This window comes from Mytilus californianus, unplaced genomic scaffold (genome assembly GCF_021869535.1).
Source record: "Mytilus californianus isolate M0D057914Y unplaced genomic scaffold, xbMytCali1.0.p SCAF_3, whole genome shotgun sequence".
Taxonomy (NCBI): Eukaryota; Metazoa; Mollusca; class Bivalvia; order Mytilida; family Mytilidae; genus Mytilus; species Mytilus californianus.
In genome coordinates, this window is record NW_026262679.1 from 95,877,947 (window position 1) to 95,892,545 (window position 14,599).

The 14,599-nt window shown below is 32.8% G+C and overlaps 1 protein-coding gene across 3 annotated transcripts in view; it reads right to left on the reverse strand.

Annotated features, from left to right (window-relative positions):
* LOC127735503 (1-phosphatidylinositol 4,5-bisphosphate phosphodiesterase epsilon-1-like) overlaps nucleotides 1–14,599 on the reverse strand; it is a 152,937-nt gene that overhangs the window by 76,923 nt on the left and 61,415 nt on the right. For all 3 annotated transcript variants that reach the window (XM_052245687.1, XM_052245686.1, XM_052245688.1), the window contains exons 3-5: nucleotides 12,871–13,061; nucleotides 1,991–2,689; nucleotides 1,224–1,470 (exon numbers count right to left, since the gene is read on the reverse strand). In XM_052245687.1, the coding sequence (XP_052101647.1) occupies nucleotides 1,224–1,470; nucleotides 1,991–2,689; nucleotides 12,871–13,061 (1,137 nt within the window). The remainder of the gene's footprint in view (nucleotides 1–1,223; nucleotides 1,471–1,990; nucleotides 2,690–12,870; nucleotides 13,062–14,599) is intronic.

The following is a 14,599-nucleotide window of genomic DNA, read 5'->3' on the forward strand; positions in this document are numbered from 1 at the left end:
TTCAGTGGTTGTCTTTAGTTCATGTCTGTTAAATATGTTTTTCGAAAACTGTTTTGTTATAAATTAGACCTTTAGTTTTCTCATTTTAATTATGTCACATTTTTCCTGTCATGTCCTTTTAAAGCCAACTATACGGTATGGGTTTTTCTCATTACTGAAGGCCATACGGTGACCTATAACTGCTTATATCCACTTCATTTGAACTCTGGTGGATAGTTGTCTCATTGGCAATCATACCACATCTCCTTATTTTTATATGGAATTTACTCTGCCCTAGACAGGCACACAGCCATATTTTTAACATGCTAGTTCAAAGGAAGGTATATCAATCACCCTATCGAGTCACATTACTCTGACTCGGAGTGAACCATCTTTCCTCTTACTCCTAAATACAGGAGGTTTAGTAGAGAAGCAGCAAATACCAGTTTTCAAGTCTTTGGTTTGACCTGGCCTAGGAAGGAACCAAGAATAGTACTATAAGAACACTGAGGCTATTACATGTAAATAAGAAAATATTCTTATTTTTTTGTTTTTGAATTATTCATTTATTATTCAAATTTTACTGTTATTATTTCATCGTTTTAGTCTAAACAAACTAATCTTCTCTTCAGATTTTTCTGTATTGCAACATAGAACTGTTCCATTCAAAAATACATGATATCTAGGGAATAGATTTGATTTGGAGACATAAATTATAAGCTTATACATATTATATGAACAGCAAAATATTTCATTACCACAAAAAGCAGCAAATTCAAGTTGTCTTCCCTGGGTGCCATGTTTATTTCTATGAAACAACCAAAACTATTCCAGGATTTAAGATCTCTGTAAACAATATTCCACTTATAAGTGTATGGGTCTATATTGTAGGAAACTAATACTGTCAGGGTGTTTCAGTGTGCAAAAATTTTGTTTCCTCTAATGTAGTGCACAATCAAAGAAAGATAACTCAAAGCTAAAAAGTTGTCTAAAGTGACCTGTCAACTGTTGAGGCAGTATGTGCACAAAACAGATTTCCACATTTTGCTCTCTTTGTTAAATATACGAAAAAATTTAAATGCATGATATAAAATTCCATTGTGGAAGTGACATACATAAATATTGGTTTGTTTGCTTGCTTTCGTCCATGCAAAAACTCATACTACAGCAGCTATAAAACAGCTGGCAAAAATATAGTTAGTAGATTTGTTATAAAAGTTAATAATTTCATAAATTGAACTTACGCTTCCTGTCAAACAAGTCCACTCTCCCACCAAGTTTATGTAGTAAGCCCATGTAGACCAGAATTCTAGCTGCATGGTACTTCACATATTTGGCATACTTAGTACTATGGTTAGTGTAGTACCATTCATCTGAGGGGAGGAGCAACTGCATCAGCATATCAGATATATCTACATCATTAAGAGGTTGGTGGTTGTTAGGATTTAGGGCTATAGAGGCTAGTGATTGGAGGAGAAGGCACAACAGGTGCTGAAATGGAAAATATCAAATCATAAAAATATTTTGGTAAGTTAAATTATTAAAAATTTATTATTAGTCTGTGGAGTTGGGTTTTTTTTTGTAGTGTTTTAAAGGCTGTTGTTGTCTTTTCATTGTTTTTTTCCATTTTTTCTGCTGTGATTCTGTCAGTTTCTCTTCCACTTATGAGTTTTCATTCTTCGAACATATGGTATCTTCAGCCTTTTTTTAAAAAACATGTAAATGCATAAATGTTTACATGCAAAGGTTTGAGTTGTCACAAATGTGGGTGTCAACAGAGGAAAGACCATAGCTGATCATAACTGAATTAATAGAACATTATTTCTTATTTGAGATTTTAAATTCAATATATGCATCATTCTGAATTGTTATATTCAGTTAGTTGTTTCTTTTTTGTATACACATGTATTTTTTGTTGGTTTCTGTATTTTTTTTTATTACTATGAAGTTTTGGCAGATGAGTGTAAATCAGAAACCAGAAAAACAATAAGTAATATTAACAAAAACATACAGGATCATGGTTTGGATCTAAGGCTTCCACCAAAGTCTTCAAATGTCCATCTGTAACAATACGATTTTGAACTTGATGTCCATGGCTCATAATGGCCAAAATCCTTGCGCTTAGAATCTGAAGACAGTGATGAGTACAGTGCCGCCATCTAGTACTTGGAGTACACTTTTGACGAGTACCAATGATTCTCTTATGCATGGTGATGTTATTATGTAACACACTGAGTATTTGACTAGGATCAGTTTGAGTTAAGATCGTCAGTGGTAGTTTTTTAATATTTGATGACTTTTTATACTCAATATCGTCATCTGATTTTTCCTGACTATTCTCATTTGAACCAGAATTTGATTTTTTACAATGCGCTGATGATATTCTAGTAAAAGCACTACTTGAATGACTGCTGGGTTCATCTGGAATATTTACACCAGTAGGACACGATGAATGTTTCGGACTTCTCTGGACATCAATACCAGATATATTTACATAATCAACGGATGGTGAATAAATGGCAGAAATTTCATAATTCTTATGTACAATACATATATCCATGACACGATTAATGATACTGAGAGCAGTGAAATGTAAAGATTGTCCCCCTTTGAGAATTTCCAACGCTGTTTGTAATAATTTTGAAAGTTGTATAAAAATTTTATATTTCCCATCCAGGCACTCATTTTTCTGCAGCTGTTCATAGCAAGTCTGAAAATAAAATAAAACCATCATGATGATTGTGAGCATGTAAAGCTAATTGACATGTACTTGTCTATTATTAGATTACTGTGTGTTGACCTCTAGATGTCTATTTTGTGTGTCATTGGGTTGCTGTCTCACCAGATTGACATAAGCCATTTATCTCCTTTTAATATAGTTTCAGTACAACTATTTTGATTTTCCATAAAGTCAATTATTGATTACATCCTAAAGGATTGAGGCCCTTGACACTTGATTTTCTATGTACCATATCCTTAACTTTTCTCCATCACTACTGAATTTTTTATACACTCTCCCAGATTTTCACATCTTACAATTATGATTTTAATTTGAACATGATTGTTGTATCATTGGAAACTCCCGTTTACATTTCATCACTGAGATTAATCATCAACATCAATCAAATCCTTGAGGAATTCTGTATTTGTTCTGAGATTTATCACTGTCATGACTGTAAAAACTGCATTTTTTAAACAAAAATAAAGTTACTGTTTTTTGTGCAATTCCAAAAGCAAAGATTAAATATGTCCTCTGGTGTTCCATGCTTCAAAGAATGCATGGTAAGTTAACAGAACCCAATCTCATTTAAAAGTACACCTCAATCAGGTTCAACTCCTTCCCCTTGATCTCCCATGGTTATTTTGAGTGGTGTGTATGCCTTTATGGATGTTAGGTACAAACACAAAAAAGATAAAACACCGGATCGAAAAAATGTCTGGCTGGCTCATTTTTATTTTGGAAATGACTGATAGATTGATTGGTGTTTGCTTTCCATCCAATTACAAACATTTCAATGCACATTTATGAAAATAACAAATTTACAATAAATTCAAAACACGTAGGTACGTTCTGCAAAATAGGTTGACAGTGATGAATGATGTAAATTTGTACTACCACTGGTAAAAAGAGCATATGTTGGATAGGGCAGGAATTTTGACTTGTAACAGAACACCTATCAACCTCTCAAAGAGTTGCAGCAAGTCTTTGAATTGCAGACAGCTAGTCATCTAAGGTCTCAGATTTAATGTCCCCATTCTGAAGGGATGTTGCTGGGGATTGATACATCCTGCATTGCTGAACAGATGCCCTATTTGGGATTGGTTTTACAGTAATTTCTCTTTTTTGCTCTTTTTTCAAGCCAAATGTACACGAGTGGCAATTTCAATGTTAATTGACATTTTTGAAATCAAATAGTTACTATCTAAATGTCATATTGATCTTTTTAAGCATTTATATAACCAGATAACAGCAGTTTTGTTTTAATCTCTGTTGTTACATTATATTTGTATGATATTATTATTAATGAAATGCTGAAAAAAAATGAAAGTAAACAGTTAACGTATTGTTTTCTACAATAACTGCCTTATCAGTTTTCATCAACACAAATAACACTAAATCCTAAGCTTAAACCCCATGTTTACTGATGGCTGAGAGATTCAGGTGATCATTATTCCACAAAGCAGTTTAGTTTATAACAATATACTTTTCAACTGTTTGTTTAAATTCATTGATTTCTACTGATATGACTAATTGATTGTTGTTTGTTTGAATGTCCAGTGGCAAATGTTTCAAGCATATTTAGGACAAGAACAAATTAACAAATAATACAATAGGTACGTTCTTCAAGGTAATTGACCACAGTGAAGGCTTTTTCTGATAAAACTCTCAATAGGGGTTTTATAACCACCTTGACTACCCATGAGGTCTCCTAGACATAACTCAAGTAAAAAACAATGTATCGTAACTTCTGACTAACCATGCTACTGTTATTTATAAATGATCACTAAAAAAAAACCTTGTTTCCATTCTACAGATGAGAGCTCTTAGCAGTCTTGCATTAAAATCCTGCTAAAGATATTGTGAAATGATTAGAAACTGATTTTTTTATTTATGTATAAAACTGGGATTGAAAAAAAATGGAAAATTTGATTATTCAAAAAAATTCTTTTTTACCAGTAGGTGAGAGCTCTTAGCCGGCTTCCATTAAATCTCAGCTTATTTGTAGTGTGAATTGATTAGAAACTGTTTTTTCTTTAGTGTATAAAACTAAAATTGACAACAAAAGAAAAATGTGATAATTCAAAAAAATATTTATTGCAGTTAATGGTGCATTTAATTATTTTTTGTAGAATTATCTTGTTGGTTTTTTTTTTATCATTAATATCTCCAAATTGAAAACAAACTTTAAACTTTTACAAATTGTGACTTGGATGGAGAGTTATCTCATTGGCACTCATACCACGTCTTCTTATATCTATCAACCATGGCCAACAAATTTACAGTTTGTATTTTACATTTTCATGTTAAAAGACATATTATTCACCATGTTTCAATCAATCAGTCAGAAATGCATTATTAAGTCTTGGATTTCATTTGTCATTCATCATGAAATTACAATCTTTATTAGTTCATGTTACACATGTATACACATATACCACCATTCCCAATCCCAATTTAAGACCCTCATCAAAAACATTTTTCGTGAAGGTTATTTAAATAAATAAAGCTCATCAACTTCCGAAAATTAATTATGGTTGGCTATGATTTTGAAGACGCTTTCCCTAAATTAGCAGTTGAAATATTAATTGTTCAAGCAATACCCAGAGTTCTATTTGTTAAATGGAAATTCGGATTCAAAAATAGATAACTTACATTAACTGAACAGCTTCCAAAAATAGGTTAATAATTAGATCAATGGCCAAGCCATAAGTTAAATCATGTTGTAACCATCACATTTTTATGAATGAGGAACCATTCTTTTCATATAAATATAATTTATTTACATACATTATCATATAATTTATGTAGCATGGGTGGATCCTGGGATCTACTAGCTCCTCCTGATGGTTCAAAATTTGGGTTTTGTATGCATTTTTCTAATAATTGAACCCCCTTACTCATCAGTGCTTTGCAACCCCCTTTTATAAAGGCCTCGAACTATCACTTATAAAAATTTAGATTCAGATGACTGGATCTGTTAAATCAAGATGAAAACATGATGAACCAACTTTGATAAATAATTCATACAATTCATTTCCATATGAAATCTAATATCCTAATTATAAGTACATCAGTTTAAAAGGTTCAATATGCAATCAAGAATTACAATAAACAATGATAAAATCACATTTCAGGAACTCGTTTTAGAATAGAAGCTAATGTCATGGACGTATTCCAGGAATCAAAAATAAAAGTTAGGTAAATGGGTCATGCCATAGATTTTTAGAAGATATTGCTTACAAATGGGGTATCTTAACTGGTACATGTCACTAAAAATCAATAAAATAATGCATAATTTATCTCTTTTATTTTCTAAAACATTATTTAATGAATTCTTTCAAAATAAATGTACATTTTTATAGAAAACAAATAACTTGGTAAATAACATTCTTAAAATTGCATTTTTTTGGGAGTCAAATAAGGCCCCCAATTACATACGGTCATGATGGTGCTTTAAATAGAAAATTCTAGGAACAAACATTTCTAATTGTAATGCCAAAAAGGAAAAGAACTCAACCATATTTTAATAAAGTGATATAAAATTAAATAATGAAAGTGAATTGTGTGGTTTAACATTAAAGAATTACTAAATTTATCACATAAATTTAAGTCCTGTCATTATTTGTAAATTATAGTTGAAGTTCTATAAATGTAGCTAATAAGAGTAAAATTAAGCCTTATTCAAGGTCATTTGGGTAAACATTTACTTGTATTTCTCCTTAGTATTTTCCTTATATTTGAATTGTCTATCTTTCCTGCCTTGTGGAAAATTAAAAAAACTGAATCCATGACACCCCCCCCCCCCCCCCCCCCAACTTTCTACCAACTCTCCCCACTTAAATATGAAAAGGGTTTGAATCCTGATGATTTTAGGCCTTCCCACTCGCCCCAATATTAAAAAGTAGTTTAGTCCTGATGAATAAAGGTCTGCCAACTGGCCCCACTTATATAATTATGAAAACAACAAAACCTGCTTTGATTACTTTCACTTACAAAAAGACCCTTATTATTAGTGCCATAACTGAACTTGCTAAATCAGCAATAGAAAATGACAAAAAAGGAAATGTGGACACTGTAAATTAGCTGGACATTGTAAATCAAAAAATAGGAAAAGTACATGCCCAGCATTGCCTAAACAATAAATTATGAGGATTGTTAAATATATATAATTATTTCAAATCCTTTACTTCATTATTTTTTAAAGAGATATGTTGACAGGGTATCATTTCTTTTTGTTAATTGTTAAACCTAGATATATATATATATATAAATAAGTCTAAATTGAAAACAACGTTCAAACCTATGATTGCGTTGGATAAAAACCGCAATTTTTATACGTGTGCATGCAAAACAAATTTCTTGGTAGAGGGGTCTAAATACAGCACAAACAACATTTTCCAAAAGACCAAAAAAGTTAAAAAGTATATTTTAACAAAACGCATTTGACTCACAGGTCGAACAAAGGATGTTCTCGAACCCTGCTGACTGCCCTTGGCGATTGCCAAATAAACGGATCGCAAGATGTAACAAAAACGATCTTTGTTATTAATTCAATACCAAACAGAAAACAATAAACCTGCAGTTTTATTTCAATTAGACAGATGTAATAACAAACACATCTGTTGTATTCTGTGTTTTTTTTTTAATTTTCACCAAATACCAGAAACAACGGCAAAATTGTTATTTTTCACTAATGAGATAAAACATTTGTAACAAAAGGCTATTTCTTATTAAACTACAGCCTGTATCACTCTGAAAATTTGCAGTAATGTTTCTCTTACAAATAGGTACTTATTGAAAAAAAAATCTCATTTTGCACCATGGACCTCATTTGGACCCAAAATTTCATGTTTGGTCACATATAGTGACCCTTATTACTTGATTTTCACCATAGTGCTTAATTTATTTCCTTGTGCAATGCATGTATAAATTTGATTCATAAATAATATAAATTATGTCTGCAATAAAAGACAATTTTATAATATATTGGTGTATTTATATCATAATTGTTTTGTTATTAGTTGTATGCCAAATGAATCGCTTGAATTGATATTGAATTATTGAAAAAAAAATGTTCGATTTATTTATCATTTATCTTTAGAAATATAAACTACAAAATGAAAAATACCTGAATATATTGAAAACACAGATAAACTATAAACCTATTAAGTTGGAACAGACTATACAATTGTATGCTCATTAAACCTTTTGTCTTTTTTGTTTTCTTTACTAATAGATAATTGGTACAATTAAATGTGGGCAAACCAGGAGTAAACCCTTATTTCATAGACAAAATATACCAATCCTTTAATTGCTATCAAAACAAATTGCTGTTAAATTGGATTCCTGAAATTGTTATGATTATATCGCATTATCATAACAGTTATTACTGCATGGTTTCTTTATCGATATAATACAAATATTGCTTGCTTTGTGTTGCTACATCATCCTGTTGTTTTTTTTGTATTTTCAAATAAATCTCAAATAAATACAACAATTACTTAATAATAAATAATGTATCAACAATTTAATTTTAAGAAATGAAGCATCATTTAATTTCAATCAGAATCAAATATTAAATTTTCTTTTTTTTAGTAAATATTACAAGAGTTTTTTTGTCTATTGTTATTTTAGCATTACAGTTGGGGCGATTGTGTAGATTAAAGTCCTTTTCATAAATTGACGAGTTGGCAGGCCTTTCTTTATCAGGAATTCACTTCTTTCCAATACGACATTCGTCGACAATAGCGGGGCAAGTTGGTAGAAAGTGGGGAAGTTGATGAAAATTGGAGAAAGTTGGTCTGGGGCGATTTGGCAGAGGGGCGAGCTGTCCGACCCCCATTTATACTAAATAATAAAGATTCAGAGGGCCAAAATTTAATCATGTTAATAATTATTTTTTTAATCCCTTTTTAAAAATCTCAGTCAGGAGCGATTTTATGATTTGGCCGCCTCATTAAATACGTGAAAATAAGTTAGTATAGTACAAGCGCTAATACCTTTTACCCAAGCGCCTGTGAACAGAGCCAGAGGAGAATGGAAAGTGTCGTCTCTTTTCTAAACATGTACGGTCAGGAACTTTTGTTCAAACTTTTTTTCTCCTAACGTTACCGGAAAAGAAGAAATTTTTATAAAACAGCACAATTGACGGAGGAAATTCCGGGAACTCCGTCCTGTTCCGAAGAAGAAAAATTGTCCTTTAATAGAAATGAAATGATACGACTAAAAATGATGATCCCCACCCAATCCAGATCCTACCTGATTTGGGGTCAATTAGTGATAAGTAGGCAGATACAAATATTCTCTAATTCACGTAAAAAAAATGTATTATAATTAATATCTGGGACTATTATAGTATGATCAAGGATTTGTATAGTAAGACTTTTCTTACTATACAAATCCTTGGTATGATAGTCCCAGTTGATATGTCTCTTAAGTAGGTAAGTCATTTTTGTTTTAATAGATACAAGAATATGTCAGGTATGAGTGCCAATGTCATTATGAGACAACTCTCCATCCGGCAAGTCACATTTTGTAAAAGTAAACCAGTATAGGTCAAAGTACGGCCTTCAACACTGAGCCTTGGCTAACATCGAACAGCAAGCTATAAAAGGCCCCAACAATGACTAGTGTAAAACCATTCAAACAGGAAAACCAACGGTATAATCTATATAAATAAACAGCTGCGCCATGAGCGCATGATACGCCCGTCGTCTTGTGTGTGAATTTTTATGCAATAATCATAAATAGTTTCTGACATACGGCCTGACATGCGAAAACCCCCCTTTTTTTTACAAAAAACTAAATATCTCTAAAATAAAATTTTGAATCAAACCAAAAAGTATACAGATCTTTAGATTAATATAACTAGGAAGTGTGTACAATTTTAAGCAATAATCATAAATCGTTTTTGAGATACGGCGCGACATGTGGAAACCCCCCTTTAAAAAAAAATCAATATCTCAAAAATAAGATTTTGAATCAAAACCAAATAGTAAACAGATCTTTAGATTAATATAACTAAGAAGTGTGTAAAATTTTAAGCAATAATCATAAATCGTTTTTGAGATACGGCGCGAATTGTGAAAAACCCCTCCCCCTTTTTTTACAAAATACTCAATAACTCAAAAATAAAATTTAGAAGCGTGTAAAGTTTTAAGCAATAATCATAAACTTTTTTTGAGATACGGCGCGACATGTGAAAAACCCCTCCCCCTTTTTAACAAAATACTCAATATCTCTAAAATAAAATTTTGAATCATCACCAAAAAGTATACAGATCTTAAGATTAATATAACTAAGAAGTGTGTAAAGTTTTAAGCAATAATCATAAATTGTTTTTGGGATACGGCGCGACATGTGAAAAAATACACACACCTGTTTTAGTTACTAAGTCCCATAACTCAAACAGTTTTAATTTTATTTTCACCAAAAAGTATACAGATCGTTTGACCATCAAATTTTGACGGGCGTATAAAAACGAGAAACGAGATACACTTATGAACCACATCAACAATTAAACGACAACCACTGAACATCAGGTTAAGTCGGCTTTCATATACATACAAAATATTAAGTGTTTTTCGAAATGGACAAATTAAATTAATTTGATATTTGAACTGCCGAGACAAAAACTCAGAAGACAGAAACCAAACAACATGAATTTCGAAAAAAAATATACCACTTAAAAGGTTATTGCAAAACACCCCGAACAGTATATACAATACCTGGGAATAGCATAACGGGGCTGGGAATAGCATACCTGGGAAAAGCATACAATATTTCATGTCCCAGGATACAGTACCTGGGAATAGCATACAATATATCATGTCCCAGGATACAATACCTGGTAATAGCATACATTATATTTTGTCCCAAGATACAATACCTGGGAATAGCATACAATATATTATGTCCCAGGCAAAACCATCGGAAATTGTCCCTCAGAATTGAAGAATTCGGCCGATCCGCATTCTGAAGAGAATATGATAATGTTTTGAATGTCTCTGGCTTACATACATAACGTGGTAATCACATTAATGTGAAATATTATAAAGAAGTTTTTTTTTCTTTTCGTAAATAGTGAAGAAAAAGTAAACAGTTGAAAGATCCCCTGTCAAAAGGAATCTCTCAAGGACAAGCGTTACATAAATCATTCCCGGGAACCTGTCGAATTAGTTTCGGAAATATTAAGTTAAAACAGCTCCAACCCTGGATCTGTTCAAGGGCATCTGAACATGAAACATTAGCATGCATCAAGATTCAATGTAATGCAAATACGCTTCTATAGATACGGAATATGTAACAATGGAATGGCTAAAAACCATACAGGGTCAATGTACACAGCCCTAGATTGAGTTATGTAAATTTTGATTAAATTTTCTGCATGATATTTTATTCGGAAAATTGTTTTGACAAGTCTTTGAATAAGATTGCTGTACTCAGTCAAATGTTTCCAGTTTTATCTGTAATTATGTTGTCACATGGCGTTTGGAAGTGTTGTTGTAATTTGTTACTTTTTACGATGCAATTTTTTCAACAGAAAAAAAGAAAACATAATAATTTAAAGCCTAGAGTGGCAGTTTGTCAAATTGTCGAGAGAAAAAAAAATGCATAATATTTATGATAAAATTAATGTGAAATAGCAGTTTTTTTATTACTGCTTTATAATATTTCACGACTTATCAAAATTTATGTCACTGTTGTTGTTCGTACAAAAATCAGACACACAAACAAATACGCTGAAACCTTTCAAGGAAGACGAACAATGGACTCATTCAGAAGTTCATGGATATAATAATAAAAAAACACACACACACACAAAAAGATAAAATGAAAAAAAACACACACACAAAAGATGAAATGAACAAAAATAAACACGCAAACAAAAGATAAAATGAAAAAAAAACCACACACACAAAAGATAAATGAAAAAAAAACATAAAAATGAATTGTTCATAGACACAACTTGTCCGAGAGTGGCTGTTTATAACTTGAGTTGTCGAAAAGGAAAAGAGGCTGGGAGAATGATGATGTTGATTATGATTATGATAATGGTTGTTTCAATAATTGATTGCTGTTTGCTTAACGTCCTATCGGCAAATATCTCATGCGTATCATGGACTAGAAAAATGAACAATAAATCCAGTATAGGTTCTTCAAAGTGAGTCGAATGGGACTACTATGTGTTATAGTAGTCTCAGAATGGGATGAAGGGCGGGAATTTGGACCGCCACTAGAAATTTAGGGTACGTTGAAAACGATCGAAAATTTTGCTTTCCAACAGGCAACATATGAAGTTACAGAACCCTCATATAGTTGTTGCAAGGATTCGTCAACATACATATATATAGAGCTTGACACTCTCCCTACACGGTGTATCGGATTTAAAACCCATATTCCGACCAGACGCGGCTGCGTATTTATACATCCCGCACAGTCAAACTGACACCTCTCTTTATAATGAGTTATATTGCCGGACGGGAAAAGTCCATGGATATAACCATATTTCTTGAGCCAATTCGACCCTTTGGGTGACGATGACGATGACGATGATGCGACGACGACGACGACGATTCCTGTTAGAATCTCTAGTCTGATGTTTCTATGTATAACTTGATGTTTAGATGGTTCTTCTAGATAAAATCAACGTCCTAATAAAAATTGCAAACATAATCAAGTATTTCTGTAGAGAAAGTCGTAAAATTATTCTGTGAAGGTTTTTATTAAGACACGTCTTGACAGCAAGGCGACTGCCGTGGTGACATCCAACTCTGGACAGTAACTGAAGTTGACCACGATTATCTAAATTTATGTCATTGTTGTAGTTCGTACAAAAATCAGACACACGAACAAATATGCTGAAACCTTTTAAGGACTCGGACGAACGATGGAATCATTTAGAATTTCAATTTCCGCCTAAGCATCCTAGCCTGGGGTCCTGGCTAATTTTGCGACGCACAGCTAGATCGGGCCGGGATTTCAGGCTACTTAGCATCCTAGCTCGCATATTACGTTTAGTCAAATCAGAAACGTTAAAAAAAACACCTTAAAGCAGTGATGCTACCATAATGCAGCTGTTACATTGTGTATGGATTGGTTCATTCTCATAATGTGATTACGTATAATAGAGCAAGCTTCAGATTCAATAAATTTCCGTGATTAAATACCTGTAAAACTTGATTCATTAATTCGTTGATTGCTTTATCAATGGCGGGACAGTCGACATTATCAGTCAGTGTAAGAATAATACGGATGTAATCTGCCAACCCATCTAACAGAGAGGGTATGCATTCATAGTTAGATGCTATCTTCTTCAATCCATACAGTGAATGAGCAGTGTCATCGAGTGTACTCTTATCTGCATTAAAAAATAAATAAATTGATTAGTTGTATAGAGAACTTTTACCAAATAAACTGAGCAAATAACATTCAACAGACATATTAGAACAATAACACAAAACACAACAAATCGATTCGTTGATTCTGATATTAGGAGATGGCGATAATGATTATACTGCTAAGCGACTTAATTGTTAATTGTAAAAGGACACATGACCCGGTGTTAAACATTCTCACGTAGCTAAACGGACGCCCAGTTTTTCAACTCAAGGAGAATTGGAATATCAAAGTAACTACGGAATATACACCGTGTTTAAAAATACCAATAAAAGTTCATTATTCGATACAGATCTGTAGGTGTGGTTATACGAAACCAAACTAAGAATAAACTTTTCATATGTCCGTAAAAAAATTAACAGATGTATTTCGAGCACAATTTTATCTCAAATAATTTAAAGAAAGTCGTTCGATCTAACATAATCCGAAATTGCTGTGACATCTGGCGGTCTTTTCGGGGGGTATTGATGGGGTCGTGGGACGTCAGAGTACAGTTGGTATAGAAAACATGGAAATTGACTTAAGCGGCAAGTTTCTGTCTCGCAATCCCACACAGCCAGAAGAAGTACGTTGGACGTCAGAGCAATCTCGGACTAAATTTTACACTGATGACGTTTAATCAGATAATCATCAGATGATAAAAATATCAATAGTATTCTTAAACGTGTTGTAGACCTATACGCAGCATATTACCTTTGCCATTGATAGAACAAATTAATAAGACATTGTCATCAATATGAACGTGATAAATCGAAGCGTCAATTTACGGTCACGATAAATGAATCGATTATTAAAATAAATACCGCTGCGGTTTTTGTATTTTGCAAGTAAAAAAACACAAAGACACTATAGCATATATTGTATACTATAAACGTTTGGAACGCAGGGGTACGTCGTCAAGTAAAATTTTATTTAGGGAAAAATCATTCAAAACGAAAAATCTCGCCTCAGATATTTCGTGGTAGCGTGCTCGTCGCGTGTGCGGATGGTCGTAAAAGAGAAAGATACCAAAAGGACATTCAAACTCGTAAGTCAAAAATAAACCGACAACGCCATGGCAAAAAGAAAAGAAAAAGACAAACAGACAAACAACAGTATACAAAACACAACATAGAAAACTAAAGACTGAGCAACACGAACCCCCACCAAAAACTGGGGGTGATCTCAGGTGCTCCGGAAGGGTAAGCAGATCCTGCTCCACATGTGGCACCCGTAAGTTCGATCCCCGGCAAGGTCAGACTTAAGTCTTCAAAATTGCCATTTGTTGCTTCTCCACTAAGCACGCGTCAATTAGGGGTTAAGAGTAAAGAGTGGTCGGTTCGGAGTGTGTAATAGCATGTTAAAATGCGATTCAGTGTGAAGTCTAGTACAAAGCATGGTTCATATTCATATAACATTAGCATTCTCGTCATGCTATAAAAGTAATAGCACCGCTGGAGGTTATGCACCAATCCATCATAATTTTAATTTAAAGTGAAAAATTCCTTTTTCTATACCAAG